The 25137-nt window shown below is 45.7% G+C and overlaps 1 protein-coding gene across 4 annotated transcripts in view; it reads left to right on the top strand.

Moving 5' to 3' along the window:
- DYNC2I1 (dynein 2 intermediate chain 1) overlaps window positions 1–25137 on the top strand; it is a 102183-nt gene that overhangs the window by 64497 nt on the left and 12549 nt on the right. For all 4 annotated transcript variants that reach the window (XM_073677676.1, XM_073677678.1, XM_073677674.1 and 1 more), the window contains 5 exons: window positions 4954–5126; window positions 5641–5803; window positions 19077–19184; window positions 21116–21181; window positions 21724–21771. In XM_073677676.1, coding sequence (XP_073533777.1) covers window positions 4954–5126; window positions 5641–5803; window positions 19077–19184; window positions 21116–21181; window positions 21724–21771 — 558 coding nt within the window. The remainder of the gene's footprint in view (window positions 1–4953; window positions 5127–5640; window positions 5804–19076; window positions 19185–21115; window positions 21182–21723; window positions 21772–25137) is intronic.

The raw sequence follows: 25137 nt of genomic DNA, 5'->3' as shown, positions 1-25137 counted from the left end.
ACCTGGACTAGCCTACACACGTTTACCAAACACTACAGGGTTCATACCCAGTCCTCAGCAGACGCGAGCCTGGGTAGATGTATCCTGCAGACAGCAGAGGCACAATTATAGGGGCCTGTCTACACAATATTCGTCCATTGCTTCCCACCCAGGGACTGCTTTGGGACGTCCATGGTCCTGTGTCCCCCAATGAGGCGACAGAGTAAAGGAGATTTTTCTGTACTCACCGTAAAATCTCTTTCTCTTAGCCTCTAATTGGGGGACACAGCTCCCACCCTGTTGCCTGTTCCGGGCCGTTGTTATGTTTGAGTTCTCATATTGTTTTTTTCTTGAGCTCGTACATAATTGCCTTCTTATAGGCATGGTTATGTTATCCATGTTACGTTCCTCCTATTGCTTTTGCACAAAAGTGGAGAAGGCTGACGCCGTCTAGGGGTGTACACTGCAGAGGAGGAGCCACGGTTAATCTTTTTCAGATTATGCATAGTGTCGCCTCCTAGTGGACAGCAGCATAACACCCCATGGTCCTGTGTCCCCCAATTAGAGGCTAAGAGAAAGATTTTACGGTGAGTACACAAAAATCTCCTTTTTTCCTACAAAAATGTACACAGATACCCCATATGTGGTCGAGAACTACTTTTGAGGCACAGTGCAAAGCTCAGATGGAAAGAAGCCGCCATATTGGAGTTCAGATTTTGCTGGACTGGTTTGAGGGTATCATGTCACATTGGCAGAACCCCTGAGGTGCCAGAACAGCAGAAAATCTCCATAAGTGACCTCATTTTACACACTATAACCCCTCAATGAATTTATCTGAAGGGCCTTTATGACAGAAAATACCTAAAAGTGACACCATTCTAAAAACTGCACCCACCAAGGTGCTCAAAACCACATTCAAGAAGTTTATTAACCGTTCAGGTGCTTCACAGGAAGTTTTGGAATATGGAAGAAAAAAATTCACAAAAATGTTACTTTAGACCCCAGTTTTTTTATTTTTGCAACAGTTACTGGAAAACATGGACCCCAAAATTTGTTATGCAATTCCTCCTGAGTATGCTGATACCCCATATATGGGGAAAAAACACTGTTTGGGCACACGGCAGGGTTTGGAAGGGAAAGAGCACCATTTGACTTTTTGAATGTAAAATTTGCCCCCAGTTTGGAAACTAGACCCCTCAGGGAACTTTACATGTGTGGTGAGCACCTTGAACCCCCAGGTGCTTCACAGAAGTTTATACCATTGAGCCGTAAAAATAAAATTTTCACGTTTTTTGCACGAAAATATTTTTCAGCCTCCAATTTTGCATTTTCATAAGGGTAACAGGAGAAATTGCACCATACCATTTGTTGTGCTTTTTCTCCTGAACACGCCAATACCTCATATGTGGGGGAAAACCACTGTTTGGGCGCACGGAAAGGAAGAAGCGCCATTTGACTTTTTGAATGTAAAATTTGCTTGAATAATTAGCGGACGCCATGCTGTGTTTGGGGAGCCCCTGATGTGCCTAAACAGTGGAAACCCCCCACAAGTGACCCCAGTTTGGAAACTACACCCCTTAAGGATTTTATCAAGGGGTATAGTGAACATTTTGAACCCAGAGGTTTGTCACAGAATTTGAAAACTTTAAGTCATCATATTGAATAAGAATTTCCCCGGAAATGCTGCGATTGACTTTGATTGCAGCATTTCAGGGGTTAATGTGCTGGGAGCAGTGCGGGACCTCTCCTACAGTGGTGGCCAAAAGTATTGGCACCCCTGCAATTCTGTCAGATAATACTCAGTTTCTTCCTAAAAAATGATTGCAATCACAAATTCTTTGGTATTATTATCTTCATTTAATTTGTCTTCAATGAAAAAACACAAAAACAATTGTCCTAAAGCCAAATTGGAAATCATTCCACGCCAAACCTAAAAAAGGGGGTGGACAAAAGTATTGGCACTGTTTGAAAAATCATGTGATGCTTCTCTAATTCGTGTAATTAACAGCACCTGTAACTTACCTGTGGCACCTAACAGGTGTTGGCAATAACTAAATCACACTTGCAGCCAGTTAACATGGATTAAAGTTGACTCAACCTCTGTCCTGTGTCCTTGTGTGTACCACATTGAGCATGGAGAAAAGAAAGAAGACCAAAGAACTGTCTGAGGACTTGAGAAACCAAATTGTGAGGAAGCATGAGCAATCTCAAGGCTACAAGTCCATCTCCAAAGACCTGAATTTTCCTGTGTCTTCCGTACGCAGTGTCATCAAGAAGTGTAAAGCCCATGGCACTGTGGCTAACCTCCCTAGATGTGGACGGAAAAGAAAAATTGACGAGAGCTTTCAACGCAAGATTGTGCGGATGGTGGATAAAGAACCTCGACTAACATCCAAACAAGTTCAAGCTGCCCTGCAGTCCGAGGGTACAACAGTGTCAACCCGTACTATCCGTCGGTACCTGAATGAAAAGGGACTGTATGTTAGGATACCCAGGAAGACCCCACTTCTTACCCCGAGACATAAAAAAGCCAGGCTGGAGTTTGCCAAAACTTACCTGAGAAAGCCTAAAACGTTTTGGAAGAATGTTCTCTGGTCAGATGAGACAAAAGTAGAGCTTTTTGGGAAAAAGCATCAACATAGAGTGTACAGGAAATAAAAGGGGCATTCAAAGAAAAGAACACGGTCCCTACAGTCAAACATGGCGGAGGTTCCCTGATGTTTTGGGGTTGCTTTGCTGCCTCTGGCACTGGACTGCTTGACCGTGTGCATGGCATTATGAAGTCTGAAGACTACCAACAAATTTTGCAGCATAATGTAGAGCCCAGTGTGAGAAAGCTGTGTCTCCATCAGAGGTCATGGGTCTTCCAGCAGGACAATGACCCAAAACACACTTCCAAAAGCACTATAAAATGGTTTGAGAGAAAGCACTGGAGACTTCTAAGGTGGCCAGCAATGAGTCCAGACCTGAATCCCATAGAACACCTGTGGAGAGATCTCAAAATGGCAGTTTGGAGAAGGCACCCTTCAAATATCAGGGACCTGGAGCAGTTTGCCAAAGAAGAATGGTCTACAATTCCAGCAGAGCATTGTAAGAAACTCATTGATGGTTACCGGAAGCGGTTGTTCGCAGTTATTTTGGCTAAAGGTTGTGCAACCAAGTATTAGGCTGAGGGTGCCAATACTTTTGTCTGGCCCATTTTTGGAGTTTTGGGTGAAATGATCAATGATTTGATTTTTGCTTCATTCTCTTTTGTGTTTTTTCCTTGCAAGCAAATTAAATGAAGAGAATAATACCAAAGAATTTGTAATTGCAATCATTTTCAGGAAGAAACTGAGTCTTATCTGACAGAATTGCAGGGGTGTCAATACTTTTGGCCACCACTGTAGCACATAATACAGGGTGTCAGCTGTGAGGATCAGCTGGGGGATTTAAAAAAAAAAAAAAGAGACAAATAATACTTGGAGCAACAGCAATAAATAAGAACCAGAAGTGTCCGCTTTTGAACTGGTGACAGATCCTCTTTAACCCCTTCACTACCTTTTGGCATACATGTACGTTAAAGGTATTGTCCCTGCCTTTGATGTGGGCTTGCACACCGAGCCCACCTCTTTCCCCGCTCTTCATTGCTGATTTAATCAGCCATCAAATGCTGCTAACAGCCATGGATGGATCGGTGCTCCACCCACAGCCGTTAATCAGTTAAATCCCACTGTCATTCACTGACAGCGGGATGTAACACGTGCTGACCGGAAGCGCATCACAAATCCCGCTCATCGGTGGCCCTGTCATGTGATTGCGGGGCGCCGATGGGTTGTTATAACAGCCAGGGGTTTGCAGAAGTTAAAAAAAAACACATCAGTTCAGGCAGAATCACCCAGTTCCAGAGCCTGAAAAAATGAAAAAGAAACAGATCTCGGAAAATGGCGACAAAAACAAATTTATTTAGTTTTAAATTTTATTTTTCAAATTTCAGAATTTTTTTTCCACTACCTAAATAAAGAAAATATTATACATGTTTGGTATCTGAATGCTCGTGCTGACCCGAGGAATCATATTACCAGGTCAGTTTTACCATATAGTGAACATGGTAAATTAAAAAATCGAAAAAACAATTGTGGAATTGCTCTTATTTTTACAATTTCAACACACTTGGAATTTTTTTCCCAATACTCGATATGGTAAAAGCAATGGTGTCGTTCAAAAGTACAACTCGTCCCGCAAAAACATGCCCTCATGCTCTTGAAAGAAGGGGAGCAAAAAACGAAAACGAAAAAAATGAAAAATCGCCGGGTAGTGAAGGGGGTAACAGAACAACCTTAGTCTCTGCTCTCCTGGCATGGTCACTTTAATTTGGTCTTTTGGGTAATGTAACATCACAATGTCTCTAGCTTTAGATTTTTTGGATAAACAGCCATCATTGCCATTTTCTCATAAACAGTTCTTGGTCCTTATTGAATGTACTTTGGCCCTAATATAGTTAAAGGGAATTTGTCAGCAGGTTTTTGCTATATTATCTGAGAGCAGAATAACATTAGGCAAAAAAGCCTCATTACAGCGATGTATCACTTACTAGGTTGTTTGGTGAGAGTTTTGATAGAATTTCTGATTGTAGATGTAGCAGTAGTCAGAATGCTGAGTAATAACCCCCCCCACACCCATGATTGTCAGCTTTCTGTGTAAACTGTGATTTGTCAGCAAGCTGCCAATCAGTGGTACAGGCGGGGTTACATAGGGGGATGTAGTCCTGTATTGATAATCTCCTGCTGATAAAATACTGATTGTATTGAAACTACAGCACACAGCCTTAATAAATGACACATCCCTGGAATCAGGCCCTTGTTTCCTATATTTTACAGGTCTCAGATTTAATGGCAAAATCCTGCTGACAGATTCCCTTTTTGTTGTTGGTTTTAAAGTAACTCTAAAAAAACCAACAACCCTGTGAACATATTTCCCCTTCATGGTTTCTAGGTCGCAGTGTGTACCTACTGCAGTTTTCTGAAGCACAGAGACATCTGTTACTTACCGCGCATGGATTGGACAGCAGCACCTCGTCTACCAGTCTCTGGGAAAAGTATATTATCTGTATATGGAATATATGGCAGCCTTCCACCCCGCAGAAGATCCTCATTTGTCAGTCTGAGGTATGAAAATATTGTATTTATTATCTGTTGAGGTGATCTATGGAACTTCTCTTGTTACTTTATTGTTTGTACTTTTTTCACTTTTCCCTGGTTACATAGTTACATATAGTTACATAGTTTATTCCAGAACTGCTTGTTTTGTTAGTGGCTTCATACACCAAAGCTTCTCTGCATTAGTGACAACTTTTTTATGGGAAACTAATTAACTTATCAGTATATTTTTGGAGTGTGTGAGGACAGTTGAGTTCCTGGGGAGATCACAGTACAGCGATTTATGTAGATTTCTCTGATCGCTTCATTGAGGGACACAGGAAACCATGGGGTGTATGGCTTTAAATCTGCAAGTTTACAGAACCCTTTACTGAGTCAGTTTTAGTTACATTACATTAAACAGAGATTTAGGATTAAATCCGTGTTGCTTTCGGACCACCCCTTTAATATTTCATATCTTACATATTCACGACTATTTTATTGCAGACTACATTTTCACACTTTACTTATTGGAATTGTATAGGTGAAATGTTGCTGTTTCAGCCCCGGCCTGGCGTCTCTGGTGTTTGCCGGCACAGCGGAGGGATCTGTTTTAGTATGGGATCTACGAGAGGACTTGAGCATACATCAGACTGTGGTCATCGAAGACACCAACTGGACATTTAGGTCTGCCACATTTTCTACAGGTTAGTACTTTCCGTTTTTAAGCAGTTCATATACCCTTTTAGGCCATATGGATGCATTAGGAGGTGCACGGTGTTTTGGGCACTCCTCTGTGAGGCACAATAGGGAGCTTCTACTAGAACGCCTTTTTATCTGGAGGACCTGTCCCAAAAAAAATGTTAAGTACATCCATGACTGTCGTGTTCCACTTTCCTAACTTTGGTGGACAATGGAAATTTTTATGGCATAGAAAATATGCCACACACTTTATAAACTTTGAAACAAACAGCCTTGATGAAAACATGCATGAAACTCCATAGCTTCTCTGACAAACTACCTAAAAGCTTTTTTTAATATGAGCCTGGAGTTTCTATCATTCCAATACCTAACTAAGGAATCGCTGAATACATGGAAGTCCATAATTCATGTATTGGCCATTGTCTCTCTTTAGATCAAAATTCTAATTCAAATGATGAAACTAGGTATTCACAGGAGGCAGAGTGCTTTCATTATTTTTAGCTACATTCTGAATGGTTACCAGTTTCACTTTTCCTTTGCCCTAGTTTTGATAATTTTCCATATTTAATGGTGATATAATGTGTAATGTTACCATAGGTTGGGTTTTTGGTACACTGCAAACTGCCAGCAAAAAAATCTACCTTGTTAGTTTTGCTTCCTTACCTACAGTAAAGTTGGGGTCTTTCCCCAAATTCCCTTTTCCCTCTTAGCAGAGAAGAGGCCATACATTTTGCCGTTTTTTAATTTTTATTTCATAAATCAATAGTACACATTAAAATAAGAAACTTTGTAATGGATCTTATTGGGGAAATCTGCTTCTTTCTCTACCAGGACTGATCATTTTTTTCTCAATTTACAGGTAAAATCTGCATGGAAGACGAGCTTTCCTATTACTGGGATAGGAGATGACAGTTGTTTCATAAGATTCTATGTAAACAGTAGGGAAGAGGAGGTGGGAGGAGCTCGGCCTCTAGCTCCTCCTCTTACCCCTCCCATTCCCCTCCCCTTTATATAGAATCTTATCAGCACCAACTGTCATCAGTAATGAGAAAGTCTGTCTTCACCTAATACAGATTTTACCTGTAAATTGGGAATTTTGAGAGTGAATGATCAGTCCAGACTTAGAAAGAAGCAAATTTCTCTGATAAGACATATTACATAGTTGCTTATTTTCATGTGTACTATTGATTTATGCAATAAAAATTAAAACAATGGTTACTCTTTATCCCTTTCCGGCCTAAGGCGTGCTAATACGTATCTGTGCCTGCAGCATTCCGGTGGCAAGAGGAGGTAAGTGCGATACTTACCTTCTCTGCCGGCGTCCCGCAGCGTCTGAGTCCGGTCCCGGATGTTGTCATGGTGACCCGATGTCATGACAACATCCGGGTCACCAGGAGGCAGGAAGTTACTTTGGTCATGCGCAGTTCACGACCAAAGTAACTTCTCCCTGTGCAGCGCTGACAGGCTGCATAGCACAGGGATGGTGCTGCATTCCTGTGCTATATACAGCCGATCAGGCTGCAAAAAGTGAAAGTCCCATAGTAGGACATAGTATAAAAAAAAATAATTAAAAAACAATTGTAAAAATATTTTTTAAAAAATTAAAAAAATTATAAAAATATATTGTACCCATAAATAAATAATCTTATGGAAAAATAAAAAATAAACCAATAAAAGTGCACATATTTGGTATTGCCGCGTCTGGAACGACCTGACCTATAAAATTGTCGCACTAGTTAACCCCTTTAGTGAACACGGTAAAAAAAAAAAAAAACGAAACCTAAAACGATGCTTTATCATAATACCGCAAAGCAAAAAATGGAATAAAACGCGATAAAAAAAACTAATGTAAATAAAAATGGTACCGCTGAAAACGTCATCTTGTCCCGCAAAAAAATGAACTGCCATACAGGTCCATTAGTGAAAAAAGAATATAGAATAAAGCGATGCAAAAACAATTCTTTATTCTGTCGCCTCATTGGGGGACACAGGACCATGGGTGTTATGCTGCTGTCCACTAGGAGGCGACACTATGCATAATCTGAAAAAGATTAACCGTGGCTCCTCCTCTGCAGTATACACCCCTGGACGGCATCAGCCTTCTCCAGTTTTTGCTTAGTGTCGCATAGGAGGCACACCTAAAACTTTTACTCCGTTTTCACCAGACGGGATTACAGATGAAGAAAAGTGGGTCTACTGCAAGACTCTCGGCATGGCTCCTTCCTCGGCCCCTTATTATGGGGTGCATGGTTGAAGTTGAGATGGCTATTCCCCATGTCGCTCCTTCGAGACCCCCCTCCTTCCCCAATTCCTTTTTGGTTTCTGGGTTGAGGTCGAGGCGAGGATATAGCCCCCTGATGGTGACAACAGCACCTCCCTAATCCCCCCCTGGGGGTATTAGGTTGAACCGCCTCAGGTAGGGCCTGTACAGGCAGCAGCTCCCAGCAGCCAGCACACTATAGCTGAATCCAGGGACCCCAGCCCTGCTGCGGGCTCCTGTCTGGGCCAGGGGGAGCGCAGGCAGAACACAACAGAGGCACAGGCCTCCCTGCGTCCTGTTTCTGCAGCAGCACCAGCTCTACGGTGCCTCAGGTGGACTCTTCGCAGGGCCCCCCCTTCCGCTTATACTCCACCGCTATCCTGCCTTTAAATCCAGGGTGGTCCGGTTCAGATCCGGCCCCCTCCCGGACTTCCGCGCCGGCCTGCAGTCTCTTTGGGTATCAGGCATCTAATTTAGGCCGCGGCTTCGGCCTAGCCGAAGCCGCCACCTCCTCTCCGCCCCCCGGATGAAAAATATGACACTCTACAGTGTCATGGAGGGGGCAGATCGAGACTGAAAGGGCGTTATTTCACACAGTTCTGCCGCCCTTTTCAGCTCTCCGCCCCCCTTCTTTCTTAACTTTACTCCAGCGGCCATTATCTGCTGCAGGATAAGGGAAGACCAGTCAGTCTCCGGGGGACACAGGACCGTTGATCTTCGGCGCTGGACCTAGGAGCACACCGGTGGGATAAGATCACAGCTGGAGTTCTTCCTCGGCTGCGAGTCCAGTCTCCTCTGCATAGCCACCCGTGTAGGGCCCTCTGCATAGCCACCCCAGTGCACTATGACTGGCTCAAGGTGCAAGAGAACCAGGCAGGACTGCTATTATGCACTCTGTACAGCCTCCAGCAATACTCTCCCAAGTGGCAGCACGTACCCGCACTGCCAGGATTGCATCCAGACTACTGTGCCAGAGCCCCAAGAAGCCCCTGCCAATGCTTCGGTGTCTAATGCCACGCCGGAATGGGTCACTCAGATGTCGCAATCTATGACGCAGTCTATAGATAACCTCACATCCACATTGCTTCAGGCTCTGCAGAGTCATGCCTCGGCTATGAACGCTACCCAGCAAAGGGAAGGCTCGACTCAGGGGCATGTCGACCCGGGCACATCCACGTCTAGGTCAGGACGCAAGCGGACCCACAGGTCACGTTTATCTGCGTCATCCCATAGCACATGGTCATCCCCTTCTAGGGAGAGACACCGTAGTTCCAGGCCATCTAGACCGTCCCCTACCCGGGACAGACAATGCTGTTCTCCGCAGCAATCCCCGACCACAGAAGGCCTCCACCCTGGTTCACCCAGCTGGAGACGCCTTAGCGATACACAGGATTCGGAAGGCATGTGTGATTCCGACTGGACATTTCTGATCCGCCCCCGGAGGCACCACAACACAAGATTTCCTTTGAAGGACTTCTGAAGCCGCCTAAGGTCTTCTTTGACCATCCAGAGTTCTCACAGCCTGAGAAGAAGTTTACCAATCGCAAATATCTGGAGGCGCGGTACCCCTTCCCACAGGAGACCACCAAGGAATGGACAGATCCACCCGAAGTGGATCCCCCAGTCTCTAGGCTAGCAGCACAGTCACTCCATTCACTGCCAGATAGCTCAACCCTCAGGGACACAGCAGACCGGCAGGTAGAACGCATGGCTCGTTCAGTTTTCGAGGCCGCAGTGGCCTCCCTGGCAACCGCATTCGCTTCAGTTTGGGCTGCCGAGGCCATCCTGGCTTGGGCCCAAAATTTACAAGCTGGCCTCCAAGTATCTGCTCCTGAGCTGTCGGACCAAGCGGTTCAAATAGCAGTTGTAGCAGATTACATGCTTCATGCAGCTCTGGATTCTGCAAGGGGTGCAGTGGGGATAGCATCAAACGCCATCACGATTCGGCGTATCCTCTGGCTGCGGGAATGGAAAGCAGAAGCAGCCTCAAAGAAGTCCCTCACGCACCTCCCATACCTCAGTGGTCGACTTTTTGGTGAACAGTTGGACACGATGATATCCAACGCCACCGGGGGTAAGAGTACCTCTCTCCCCCAATTGAAACCCAAACACACTTACAAGAAGCGTAACCAAACTCTATTCCGATCCTTTCGGAACTCTTCCGGCTGGTCTGTCTCGTGGCCAGCACAAAATAGCAACCGCTCCCTACGCAGGGACAACTCCCGGTCGTCGCAAAAGTGGGACAAGACCTGGCAGTCAAAAGCAGGCCAGTCAAAGTTCAAAGGAGGAAAATCTCAGACTTCCTCCTCATCATGACTCACGGACTCCACCTGTAGGTGGCCGACTTTGGTCAGAAGACAGGTGGGTCAGGGAACTAGTGTCTTCGGGATACAAGATAGAGTTCACTTCCAACCCACCAAACAGACTCTTTCTTTTTGTTCCCCCAAAACCGCCAGCCAAGGCTTGTGCCTTCCGCCAAGCGGTCTTCTCGCTTCTTCAAGCAGTAGTCATAGTACCGGTCCCTGCGGCCGAGCGCTTCCGAGGGTTCTACTCCAATTTATTCGTAGTCCCCAAGAAAGGAGGCGACGTACGGCCTATACTGGACCTAAAACAGCTCAACAAATATGTACGGGTACGTCATTTTCACATGGAGTCCCTTCGGTCCATCATTGCGTCCATGGAAAAGGGAGAATTTCTCGCCTCCATAGACATACAAGACGCATACCTGCATATACCAATTGTACCCGCCCATCAGAGATTTCTCAGGTTCGCAATTGATCAGGACCACTACCAGTTCGTGGCGCTCCCGTTCGGACTCGCCACGGCTCCCAGAGTGTTTACAAAGTCATGGCAGCCACCATGGACGTCCTGCACTCCAGAGGCATAGTAGTCGTTCCATACCTGGACGATCTCCTTATCAAGGCTCCCACCTTCAAGGACTGCGAGCTCAGCGTCTCAATCACAGTCGACATTCTGAGTCGCCTGGGCTGGTTAGTCAACCTACAAAAGTCATCACCAACCCCGAGTCAGTCTCTGACCTTCCTGGGAATGCTATTCAACACCTTCAGGGGTCTAGTGCTCCTTCCCAAGGACAAGGCACTGCCTCTCTGTCTAGGAGTTCGCACTCTCTTCAGCAAACCCCCTCGATCTCTCCGGTTTGCCATGAGAGTGCTCGGCAGGATGGTGGCGGCAATAGAAGCGGTCCCATTTGCCCAGCTTTACCTCAGGCCTCTCCAACTAGCCATCCTCAAGTCATGGGACAGGAACCCTTTTTCTCTCGACAGGGAGTTCCAGCTGATGTCGTCAACCAGGAGGTCCCTGCACTGGTGACTCAAGCCAATCTCACTAACAAAGGGGAAATCCTTTCTCACGGGTCAATGGAAGGTTCTGACCACCGACGCGAGCCTGACGGGGCAAGTGGTCCCCAGCGGAAGCGACCATGCCCATCAACATCTTGGAAATTCGTGCCATCCTCCTGGCATTGAGAGCCTTCCATCACTTACTAGCAGCCGCTCACATCAGAATACAGTCGGACAATGCCACGGCTGTGGCATATGTGAATCACCAAGGGGGGACCCGCAGTGCCCAAGCGATGCGAGAAGTGACACACATTCTCCACTGGGCGGAAGACACAGGTTCGGTTCTCTCTATGGTCCACATTCCGGGTGTGGACAACTGGGAAGCAGACTTCCTCAGCCGGCAAGGAATGGACTCGGGAGAGTGGTCTCTCCATCCCGAAGTTTTTCGACAGATCTGCCATCGCTGGGGGACTCCGGATGTGGACCTAATGGCATCCCACTTCATTGCCAAGGTCTCCAACTTCATGGCCAGAACTCGCGACCCGCAGGCGCTAGGAGCGGACGCCCTGGTTCAAGACTGGACCCAGTTCCAGCTCCTGTACATTTTTCCACCTCTCTCCCTGATATCCAGAGTGGTGAGGAAGATCAAGCAAGAGGGAGTTCCAACCATCCTAATCGCACCGGACTGGCCCAGACGTACATGGTACGCCGACATCGTACAGCTCACAGCAAACGTCCCCTGGCGTCTCCCCGACCGCCCGGATCTTCTGTCACAAGGCCCGTTCTACCACCAGAACTCAGGGGCCCTCAATTTGACGGCGTGGCCATTGAGACCTGGGTTCTAACCCAGTCAGGGTTCTCGCCGGACGTCATTGGAACCATGATCAGGGCACGGAAGCCAACCTCTGCAAAGATTTATTACCGTACCTGGAAAGCCTTTTTTACCTGGTGCGAATTTCGTGGCCAGACCCCATTCCGTTATTCCCTCCCCAGGGTACTTGGGTTTCGCCAATCGGGTCTGGAGGTCAGACTGTCCCTGGCCTCCCTTAAGAGCCAGGTGTCAGCTCTCTCAGTACTTTTTCAGAGGTGCATAGCTAACAAGCCGCAAGTAAGGACATTTCTTCAGGGGGTTTCCCGATTGGTTCCACCCCTACAGACGACCACTAGAAACGTGGGACCTGAACCTGGTGCTGACAGCATTGCAGGAAACACCCTTTGAACCCCTTAGGGAAGTCCCACTCCGCCTTCTATCCCAGAAAGTGGTTTTCCTGGTGGCAATCACCTCGCTACACAGGGTGTCTGAACTGACAGCACTCTCCTGCAGGCGGCCTTTTCTGGCTTTTTACCAGGACAAGATAGTTCTCCGTACGGTCCCATCCTTCCTTCTGAAGGTTGTGTCTAATTTCCACCTCAATGAAGAAATTTCACTGCCATCCCTCTGTCCGGTCCCGGTTCATAGAGTGGAGAAGGCTCTGCATACGCTTGACCTTGTCAGGGCATTGCTTATCTATGTGTCTAGGACTGCGCCCTTCCGGAAGTCTGATTCTCTTTTCCTCCTTCTGGAAGGCGGCCGCAAGGGTCTGCCAGCTTCCAAAGCTACCCTTGCCAGGTATCCACCATGCAAGAGGCCTACCGCCTCAAAAATTCTCCTCTTCCAGCCGGTATTACGGCACACTCTACACGTGCGGTAGAGGCCTCCTGGGCCATTTGCACCAGGCTTCGGCACAACAAGTGTGTAAGGCAGCCACCTAGACTAGCCTACACACGTTTACCAAACACTACAGGGTTCATACCCAGTCCTCAGCATACGCGAGCCTGGGTAGATGTGTTCTGCAGGCAGCGGTACCCCAATTGTAGGGGCCCGTCTACACAATATTCGTCCATTGCTTCCCACCCAGGGACTGCTTTGGGACGTCCCATGGTCCTGTGTCCCCCAATGAGGCGACAGAGTAAAGGAGATTTTTGTGTACTCACCGTAAAATCTCTTTCTCTTAGCCTCTAATTGGGGGACACAGCTCCCACCCTGTCGCCCGTTCCGGGCCGTTATTATGTTGAGTTCTCATATTGTTTTTTTGAGCTCATACATAGGAGCCACAGTTAATCTTTTTCAGATTATGCATAGTGTCGCCTCCTAGTGGACAGCAGCATAACACCCATGGTCCTGTGTCCCCCAATTAGAGGCTAAGAGAAGGAGATTTTACGGTGAGTACACAAAAATCTCCTTTTTTCTATAAAAATAGCTTTTATTGTGTAAAAACGCCAAAACATAAAAAGCAATATAAATGTGGTACCGCCGTAAACGTACTGACCCGAAGGATAAAGCTACTTATCAATTTTACCACACGCAGAACGACATAAAAAAAAAAAAACAAAAAAACAATTCCTGAATTGTTGCTTTTTGTTTGTTTATTCTGCCTCCCAAAAATTGGAATAGAAAGCGATGAAAAAATGTCACTTGCCCGAAAATGGTACCAATAAAAACGTCACTTTGTCCCGCAAAAAACAAGCCGTCATATGACTTTGTCAGCCGAAATTTGGAAAAATTATAGCTCTCAAAATATGGCAATGCAAAAACTAGTCTGCAAAAAAAAAAAAAGGGTTTTTAGTGTATGACAGCTGTCAATCATAAAAACCCGATATGCATCTAGTATCACTGTAGATGCACCGACCCGAAGAATAAAGTCGTCTAATCACTTATACTGCATGATTAACGGCATAAAAAATAAACTCTAGGGTTAGGGTTGTGCTAGGGTTAGGGTTGTGCTAGGGTTAGGGTTGTGCTAGGGTTAGGATTAGGGTTGAGCTAGGGTTAGGGTTTGGTTTGGTTAGGGTTAGGGTTGAGCTAGGGTTAGGGTTGAGCTAGGCTTGGTCTAGGGTTATGGTTGGGCTGGGGTTAGGGTTGTGCTAGGGTTAGGGTTATGCTAGGGTTAGGGTTGTGCTAGAGTTAGGGTTGTGTTAGGGTTGGGCTAGGGTTAGGGTTGTGCTAGGGTTAGGGTTGTGTTAGGGTTGGGCTAGGGTTAGGGTTGTACTAGGGTTAGGGTTTGAGTTGTGCTAGGGTTAGGGTTGTGCTAGGGTTAGGGTTGGGCTAGGGTTAGGCTTGGGCTAGGGTTAGGCTTGGGCTAGAATTAGGGTTAGGGTTGGGCTAGGGTTGTGTTGGGGTTGGGATTTTTTCAGAAGTAAAGAAAAAAAATGACGATATGGCAACTAATGTTGAGCGCAAGTGCTTGCTACTTGAGTTTGCATCGGGTGCTCGGGTAAGCACCGAGTATAGCGGGTGCTCAAGTGACATGCTTGAGTCTCCGCCCCATATGTTTCACGGCTGTTATATATCAAAAAAACCTTGCGGGGATTGCCTGCCATACACGAACGATTCCGGCATGGTTTTTTTGGGGTGTCTAATAACCTTGAAACATGCATGTGGCGACTCGAGCATGTCACTTGAGCATCCCCCGATACTTGGTGCATACCCGAGTACCCCATACAAACTCAAGTAGCGAGCACTTGCGCTCAAGACTAATGACAACTTATTCAAAATGATGACCTAATGTTATCAAATTCTTTGTCGTACCTCTGGGTTCAAAATGTTCACTATACCCATTGATAAAATCCTTGAGGGGTGTAGTTTTCAAAATTGAGTGTGGGGGGGGGGGGGGGGGGTTCCACTATTTAGGCACATCAGGGGCTCTCCAAACACAACATGGCGTCCGCTAATTATTCAAGCAAATTTTACATTCAAAAAGTCAAATGGTGCTCCTTCCCTTCCGAACCCTGCCGTGCTCCCAGACAGTGGTTTCCCCCCACATATGGGGTATCTGCCTGCTCAGGAGGAATTGCACAACAAATTTTTGGTTTCATTTATTAATGATACCCTTGCAAAAATAAAAAAGTGGTGTCTAAAGTAACATTTTTGTGAAAAAAAGTTAAATGTACTTTTTTTTCTTCCACATTCCAAAAATGTCTGTGAAGCACCTGAAGGGTTAATAAATTTCTTGAATGTGGTTTTGAGCACCTTGAGGGGTGCAGTTTTTAGAATTGTGTCACTTTTGGGTATTTTGTGTCATAAAGGCCCCTCAAAGTCACTTCAAATGTGATGTGGTAAAAAAATGGTTTTGTTATTTTGTTGTAAAAATGAGAAATCGCTGGTCTATTTTTAAATCAGAAAGATATGTCACACAAAATAGTTAATAAATAGCATTTCCCACATCTCTACTTTATATCAGCACAATTTTGGAACCAAATTTTTTTTTTTATTAGGGAGCTGTAAGGGTTAAAAGATGACCAGCGATTTCTCATTTTTCCAACAAAATTTACGAAACCATTTTTGTAGGGACCACATCACATTTGAAGTCACTTTGAGGGGTCTTTATGACAGAAAATAAAAGTGACACCATTCTAAAAGCTGCACCCTTCAAGGTGCTCAAAACCACATTCCAGAACTTTATGAACCCTTCAGGTGCTTCACAGGAATTTTTTGAATGTGGAAGAAAAAAATGAACATTTAACTTTTTTCCCAAAAATGTTACTTTAGACCCAATTTTTTTTATTCTCGCAGGGGTAACAGGAAAAATGGACCCCAAAATTTGTTTTGCAATTTCCTCTGAGCACGCAGATACTCCATACATGGGGAAAAACCACTGTTTGGGCGCACGGCAGGGCTCGGAAGAGAAGGAGCGCCATTTGACTTTTTGAATGTAAAATTTGCTTGAATAATTAGCGGACCTCATGTTGCGTTTGGAGAGCCCCTGATGTGCCTAAACAGTGGAAACCCCCCACAAGTGACACCATTTTAGAAACTAGACCCCTCAGGGAACTTATCTAGATGTGTGGTGAGCACCTTGAACCCCCAGGTGCTTCACAGAAATTTAAAACATTGAGCCTTAAAAATAAAATGTTCACATTTTTGCAACAAAAATGTTTTTCAGCCTCCAATTTTGCATTTTCATGAGGGTAACTGGAGAAATTGCACCATGCAGTTTGTTGTGCAATTTCTCCTGAGTAAGCAGATACCCCATATGTGGGGGAAAACCACTGTTTGGGCGCACGGCAGGGTTCGGAAGGGAAGGAGCACCATTTGACTTTTTGAATGTAAAATTTACTTGAATACTTAGTGGATGTGCCCCTGATGTGCCTAAACAGTGGAAACCCCCCACAAGTGACACCATTTTGGAAACTAGACCCCTCAGGGAACTTATCTAGATGTGTGCTGAGCACCCTGAACACCCAAGTACTTTGCAGAAATTTATAACATGGAGCCATGAAAATAAAAAAATCAAACTTTTTCCACAAAAATAATGTTTTAGCCCCAATTTTTTTATTTTCACAAGGGTAAGAGGAGAAAATGGACCCCAAAAACTGTTGTGCAATTTCTCCTGAGTACGCCAATACCCCATATGTGGGGAAAATACAGTGTTTGGGCGCACGGCAGAGTTCAGAAGGGAAGGAGCACTGTGTGACTTTTTGAACTCAAAATTGGCTGGAATTGAAGCGGACGCCATGTCGCGTTTGTCGAGCCCCTGATGTGCCTAACCAGTGGAAACCCCCCCCCCCCCCCCAAGTGACCCCATTTTGGAAACTACACCCCTCAAGGATTTTATCAAGGGGTATAGTGAACATTTTGAACCCAGAGGTACGACACAGAATTTGATAACATTAGGTCATCATATTGAATAAGTTGTCATTAGTCTTGAGCGCAAGTGCTCGCTACTTGAGTTTGCATCGGGTACACTGGTATGCAGCATGTATCACGGGTGCTCGAGTGACATGCTCAAGTCCCTGCTCGCATGTTTCATGGTTATTAGACACCCAAAAAAAAACATGCGGGGATCGCTCGTGCATGGCAGGCAATCCCCGCCAGGTTTTTTTGGCCACAAAGCATATGGGGCAGAGACTCGAGCATGTCACTTGAGCACCCCCGATACTCAGTGCATACCCGAGCACCCGATGCAAACTCAAGTAGCGAGCACTTGTGCTCAACACTAGTCTCCATATCGTCATCTTTTTTTTAACTTTTGAAACAAATCCCTAGCCCAATCCTAACCCTAGCCCAATCCTAACCCTAGCCCAATCCTAACCCCAGCCCAATCGTAACCCCAGCCCAATCGTAACCCCAGCCCAATCGTAACCCCAGCCCAATCGTAACCCCAGCCCAATCGTAACCCCAGCCCAATCGTAACCCCAGCCCAATCGTAACCCCAGCCCAATCGTAACCCCAGCCCAATCGTAACCCCAGCCCAATCGTAACCCCAGCCCAATTTTAACCCCAGCCCAATCATAACCCCAGCCCAACCCTAACCCTAACACAACCCTAGAGTTTATTTTTTACGCCGTTCCTCGTGCAGTATAAGTGATGAGATTACTTTATTCTTCGGGTCGGTGCGATTACAGAGATACCAGAATCATATCGGGTTTTTATGATTGACAGCTGTCACACACTAAAAGATGCATTTTTTTTGCAAAATCTAGTTTTTGCATCACCATATTTTGAGAGCTATAATTTTTCCATATTTTGGCCGACAGAGTCATATGATGGCTTGTTTTTTGTGGGATGGCTTGACGTTTTTATTGGTGCCATTTTCAGGCACTTGACATTTTTTGATCGCTTTCTATTACGATTTTTGGGAGGCAAAATAAACAAAAACCAGCAATTCCAGAATTTTTTTTATGTTTTTTTTTTTATGCTGTTCTGCGTGTGGTAATATTGATAAGGCAGCATTATTCTTCGGGTCAGTACGTTTACAGCTGCACCACATTTATATTGTTTTTCTATGTTTTGGCGCTTTTACACAATAAAAGCTATTTTATAGAAAAAAATATTTTTTTGCATCGCTTTATTCTGAGAGCTATAACTTTTTATTTTTTCGTCTTTTTGATCGCGTATTATTTCATTTTTTGTTTGGCGGTATGATGATAAAGTATTGTTTTTTTGCTTCTTTTTTTATTTATTTTTTTTACCGTGTTCACTAAAGGGGTTAACTAGTGGGGCAGTTTTATAGGTCAGGTCGTTCCGGATGCGGTGATACTAAATATGTGTACTTTTATTGTTTTTTTTTTCATAATAATATTTATTGATGGGTACATTATATTTTTATTTTTGGTGGATTATTTTTTTTAAATATTTTTACAATTTTTTTTTATTATTTTTTTTTCTTCATTTTTTTAACACTTTTTGGACTTTTATTTTGTGTCCCACTCTGGGACTTTCACTTTTTTATTCTGATCGCCTGTATAGCACAGGAATGCAGCACCATACCTGTGCCATGCAGGCTGTCAGTGCTGCACAGGGAGAAGATATTTTGGTCATGCACTGCGCATGACCAAAGAATCTTCCTTCTGTCTGGTGACGACATCCAGGAAGCCATGGCAGACAGCGCTGGGGGCCGGAAGAGGAGGTGAGTATTGCGATCACCTCCCCTTGCCACCGCAATGCTGCAATCGACTTCGATCGCAGCATTGAGGGGGTTAATGTGTCGGGAGCGGTGCGGGACCACTCCCTGCACATAGTCACAGCTGACACCCGATGTTATCAGCTGACACCTGGCGGCGATCGCCCCGCACCGCTTGTGTGCGGGCGCGATTGCCATATGACCTAATAGTATGTCACTGGTCCAATCGGCCCAGGTCACCAAGACGTACTATTAGGTCATACGTCAGAAAAGGGTTAATGTCCTTTGTCATTAGCTTGTTTAGTAAATTAGTATATTGCATATATTTGTTTTGCAGACTGCATTTTTACTCAAGTGAGTCACACACATCCAATAAAGGCCGTAGAACCTGTCCCAAGTACAGAGACGAAGGGCCGTGGGATTTCTTCTTTGTCTTCCCCTGAAGGTACAGCTAGTTTTGTACAGTTATAAATAGAAATAATGATGCTGATTTTTTCTTTCTCGTATTTGGCCTGGGCTACTTGCTTCTTTGAGGGAGTCTTTCAGCGATAATTGATATTATAAGCACAGAGCCTTGTAGGGAATACAGTCGCAATAAAAATCGCACCTTTCATGTTCTGCGGAAAATGAAGTTGAGTCAAATATGTTAACTAAGTGCACCCTGGGTGTGGCCAGGAGGCTCCCTGCAAAGTCCTCCCCCTGGTTTTCCATGCTCAGCCTCCCTCACTGGTGATTGACAGCAGCTTTGATTGATGTGAATGACCCCGATGATATCGCTATTCGCTTGCACAGTGCTGTGTTATGCTCTGCTCACAGTAGGGCAGAGCAGAGTGCGCCTGCGCGGTCCTGTGAGGCTACTGTGCATGCACGATATCTGTTCACAATGTGGATTACCTGTCCACATCCATCAAAGCAGGAGGATGCGATTAGGAGCAGAGAGGAGGGGGGCAGATGCCACATCGAGGACGCCCGTTGGACCAGACCACCCTTATTTACATACAGCGCGGGAGCATATCAAATGGTATTTTTGGGGGTATATAGGAGCAGTCAGGAGCTGATAGGCACGTTTGTGGGATGCCGAACAGGAGCAGTAAATGGTGGGGCCATTTGTTCTTCGGCTCAAAAACTGGTGACAGGTTCCCTTTAATGGATTGACAATAAAAGCTGGATTTTAAGGACCCCTTTCTGGATTATTTTGCACATTTTATCCTATGACGCTCTTTTCCGCAGTGAAGACAGCAGCCTAACAGCTGGAGCCGGACGCTGCCTAGTTTATGGCAGCCTGCAGCAGAGACCGTACTTTGAGTTTACCAGCAAAATTCTTTAATAGAGTCATTTAGAAATATGGTTATACAGCAAAATTTTGCCCTATAATAAGTTCTCTTTTGAAAGTGGAGGTTCGCTTCAAGCCCTGCTGTGAAGACTAATATTTTAAATCTGACATTCTGGCTGCCACTAGAGGGAGATCTCTGCATACTGTCTAAGTGTACAGCTCCCTCCCCCACTACTGTATTCAATGGTAGGGGGTGGGCAGCCTCATGGTGCAGTACATCACTGTTTCCAGTCTTTTTGCCGGTCTGCGGGCTAGTCAGGAACAGCCAAAGGGCCAGATGTGACCCTCAGGCCGCACTTTGCACTACTCTGCTGTAAATATTTTTTTGCCACAGTATTTGTCTGAAATATTTAGGACAAACCCTAAAATATCGACTTTAGAAAGTAACCGTCATGTTCATTTTTAATTAATAAATCCATAGTATACATGAAAAAAAAGCAACTTTGTAATATATCTTATCAGAGAAATTAGCGCTTTCTCCTCCTGGACTAATCTTTAACTCTCAAGTCATGGGTAAAGTCTGAATTCAGTGAAGATAGATTTTCCCATTACTGAGATAGGAGATGACAGTTGGTGCTTATAAAATTCTATAGAGTGGGAGGAGAAAGGAGGAGGGCGGAGCTAGAGGCGCACACACACATTCTGCTGCAGGTTTACGTGGAGTAACAGTTACAGTTCTCCATAGAACTTTCTGAGCACCAACTGTCATCTCCTATGTCTGTAATGGGAAAATCTGTATTTACTATGTATTTAGAGTGAATTATGAGTCCAGGAGGAGAACGAAAAGATTTCTCTAAGATATATTACAAAGTTTCTTATTTTCCCAAGTTCTACTGATTAATGAAAAAAAGAAACAAAAATGATGGCTACTCTTTAAGAGACAGCTGCTTACAAAAGATCTCTATAATCCCTATGCCATTTTTATATTATTTGCCCTTAAAAAAATCTCTTCTCCATCATATACATAGCTTCTTCATGCTGTGGCATCTGCTTACTGATAACTTTTTTTCATTGCTGTATTTATTTTCCTCATTCTTTTGCAGATATGTCAGGTTTGTCGTTTCAAGTGGCATCACTAGATGAAAGTGGCCATCTTATTTTGTGGGTAGGTTTGAAAGGCAATATGTACAGTAAATACAATAAGACCAAAATATATTTTCCCTTTATGGAAGACTTCCCATGATTAAATAAGTATTTATTACCATGCAAACTATAACAATTTCTCAGAATCTTCTTTATTTTTGGGGATGGGGCACAGAAAACCATGGGTTTATGCTGCTGCTGCTGCTGCTGCCACCAGGAGGTTGACGCTAAGAATTACAGCCTAACAAAAAAAAAAAAAAATGCTGTTCTATACTTGTTATGGCGCCCCCTTGTGTTCTTTTCATTACTGATCAGAATGTTTGTGGAATGTGTCCTGTGTCGGTGGTCACACATGCTCAGTCCTGTTCTATTACCCAGAGGTAACAGCCAGTGATGAACTTTTTTAATGTATATTTTCCTGACAGCTGCAGTATAAATAGATAAGATATACGTGTGTCCAAAATGAATCTAGGCAATCTAGAGGGAATGGACCAATTTGTAAACCCATTGGTTTTGATGACCTTTTCATAAATTCCAGTATGTGTTTAATAAATGTAATTGCAGGTAGTGGTAGAGCTAAGAAAAGCCGACCTTGCTGGCTCCCAAAGTGACCTGGGTAAGTTGTTAATATTACAGTGGGTATGGAAAGTATTTAGGCCTCTTTAAATGTTTCAGTCTTTGTTTCATTGCAGACATTTGGTAAATTCTAAAAAGTTCATTTTTTTCTCATTAAAGTACACTCTGCACCCCATCTTGACTGAAAAAAAACTGAAATGTAGAAAGTTTTGCAAATTTATTAAAAAAGAAAAACTGAAATATCACATGGTCATAAGTATTCAGACCCTTTGCTCAGTATTGAGTAGACGCACCCTTTTGAGCTAGTACAGCCATGAGTCTTCTTGGGAATGATGCAACAAGTTTTTCACACCCGGATTTGGGGATCCTCTGCCACTCTTCCTTGCAGATCTTCTCCGGTTCTGTCAGTTTGGATTGTGAACGTTGGTGGACAGCCATTTTCAGGTCTCCCCAGAGATGCTCAATTGGGTTTAGGTCAGGGCTCTCGCTGGGCCAGTCAAGAATGGTCACAGAGTTGTTCTGAAGCCACTCCTTTTGTTATTTTAGCTGTGTGCTTAGGGTCATTGTCTTGTTGGAAGTTGAACCTTCGGCCAAGTCTGAGGTCCAGAGCACTCTGGAAGAGGTTTTCATCCAGGGTATTTCTGTACTTGGCCGCATTCATGTTTCCTTCAATTGCAACCAGTCGTCCTGTCCCTGCAGCTGAAAAACACCCCCATAGCATGATGCTGCCACCACCATGTTTCACTGTTGGGATTGTATTGTGGTGGTGATGAGCAGTGCCTGGTTTTCTCCACACATACCGCTTAGAATTATCACCAAAAAGTTCTATCTTCGTCTCATCAGACCAGAGAATCTTATTTCTCATAGTCTGGGAGCCCTTCATGTGTTTTTGAGCAAACTCTATGCGGGTTTTCATATGTCTTGCACTGAGGAGAGGCTTCCGTCAGGCCACTCTGCCATAAAGGCCCGACTGGTGGAGGGCTGCAGTGATAGTTGACTTTGTGGAACTTTCTCCTATCTCCCTACTGCATCTCTGGAGCTCAGCCACAGTGATCTTGGGGTTCTTCTTTACCTCTCTCACCAAGGCTCTTCTCCCACGATTGCTCGGTTTGGCTGGACAGGCAGGTCTAGGAAGACTTCTGGTGTTCCCAAACTTCTCCCATTTAAGGATTATGGAGGCCACTGTGCTCTTAAAAACCTTGGCCAGATCTGTGCCTTGCCACAATTCTGTCTCTGAGCTCCTTGGGCAGTTTCTTTGAGCTCCTGATTCTCATTTGGTCTGACATGTACTGTGAGCTGTGAGGTCTTATATAGACAGGTGTGTGCCTTTCCAAATCAAGTCCTATCAGTTTAATTAAACACAGCTGGACTCCAATGAAGGAGTAGAACCATCTCAAGGAGGATCACAAGGACATGGACAGCATGTGACTTAAATATGAGTGTCTGAGCAAAGGGTTTGAATACTTATGACCATGTGATATTTCAGTTTTTCTTTTTTAATAAATTTGTAAAAATGTCTACATTTCTGTTTTTTTCAGTCAAGATGGGGTGCAGAGTGCACTTTAACCCCTTCCCGACCCGTGTCACACCGTTTGTGACATGGAAAACAGTTCCTTCCCGACCCATGTCACAGCGTCTGTGACATGGAGGGAAAGAGCCCCTGCAGCGCCTGCGAGCGGGGTCGCTCAGGTTTCACAGTTGCTACTGCAACTGGACATCCTGAAGTCGACCCCCCCGGGGGGTGGATTAACCCCCCCGTGCCTGGGACCCCTCCGATTGGCTGTTTCATTTTCACTTTTAATGAAACTGCCAATCGGTATGAATTAAATATTTCACCAATGAAAATTGGTGTAATATTTAAATCTGGGCATGGCCTGATGCTTACAGCATCAGCCATTGGCTGGGGGGAGTGTCACCTCTGTCCCCCCCCCTCCCCCCAGATCTGATTGGGGGGCTAGCGTCACATGGATACTAGCCCCAATCAGATGTGGAGGGAGTTTTTAATGATGCCGGCCGTTGTGGACCCTCTGCTGCTGCCCCCTGTGGACCCTCTGCTGCTGCCCCCCCGTGGACCCTCTGCAGCTGCCCCCCCCCGTGGACCCTCTGCATCTGCCCCCCCGTGGACCCTCTGCTGCTGAGCTCGTGGATCACTTCTGCCGCCGCTGATCGCCTGCTGCCGCCGCTGATCTGCATCAGGTAGTATTGCCCCCGCTCCCCCCCGACCCCCCCTCCACTCCACCCCCGACCCCCCCCTCCACCCCCCCTCCACTTTCATACCTGCACCCCGACCTCCGCCTCTGCTCCCTCTCCCACGTCTTCATCCACCGGCTGCTGCTCTCCTTCTGACAGCCGGTGGACTGTGATCACAGCAGCAGCAGGCTCAGTGTAAATGCCCTGCTCCTGTGATCAAGCCCACCATCCCCCAGTCCCAGTGATATCACCCCCCATCTCCCAATAATCACCCCTGTCCCCAGTGTTCACCCCCCCTGTCCCCAGTGTTCACCCCCCCCCTGTCCCCAGTGTTCACCCCCCCTGTCCCCAGTGTTCACCCCCCCTGTCCCCAGTGTTCACCCCCCCCTGTCCCCAGTGCTCACCCCCCCCTGTCCCCAGTGTTCACCCCCACCTGTCTCCAGTGTTCACTCCCCATCCCCAGTGTGCACCCCCCCATCCCAGTGATCACCCCCCTGCTGCTGGCTCCTGCTCCGCTTTCTGCCCCAGTAATCACCCCCCTGATGCTGCCGGCCTCCTACCCCCCTTGCTGCTGCCGGCTCCTGCCCCAGTGATCACCCCCCTTGCTGCTGCCGGCTCCTGCCCCAGTGATCACCCCCCTTGCTGCAGCTGCTGGCTCCTCCATCTCTTCAGCCCCCCCCCTACGCCTGACAGCCCCCTACGCCTGACAGCCCCCTACGCCTGACAGCCCCCTACGCCTGACAGCCCCCACACGTGACTGCAGAAGGTTACACCAAGCACACACACACACACACACACACACACGTACACTCACACTATAATAAAGTTTCGATTTTTTTTTTTTTTTTTTTTTTTTTTTTTTTTTTACACACGCACACAGCACACAAAATGTCCCGCCCGTCCCACTCATCCCAGTCTAGGGCGTACTCAGCTTAGGAGGCTATGTCAGGTTGGTGTGAGTGTTGTAGTGTGTGTGTGTGTGTGTGGTATATACACTACAATATACCACACCGCACACCAACCTGACATACACTACACAATGGTGTCCACTAACAAATTGGAACCATGTTGCGTTTGGAGAGTCCCTGTGTGCCCAAACATTGGAGCTCCCCAACAAGTGACCCCATTTTGGAAACTAGACCCCCCAAGGCACCTATCTAGATGCATAGTGAGCACTTGAAACCCCCAGGTGCTTCACAAATTGATTCATAAAAAT

This window comes from Phyllobates terribilis, unplaced genomic scaffold (assembly GCF_046119375.1).
Source record: "Phyllobates terribilis strain yellow unplaced genomic scaffold, ASM4611937v1 Scaffold_4__5_contigs__length_816908805, whole genome shotgun sequence".
In the NCBI taxonomy this organism is placed as follows: Eukaryota; Metazoa; Chordata; class Amphibia; order Anura; family Dendrobatidae; genus Phyllobates; species Phyllobates terribilis.
Note: the sequence above shows the minus strand (reverse complement) of the source record. Positions and strands in the feature narration are given on the sequence as shown.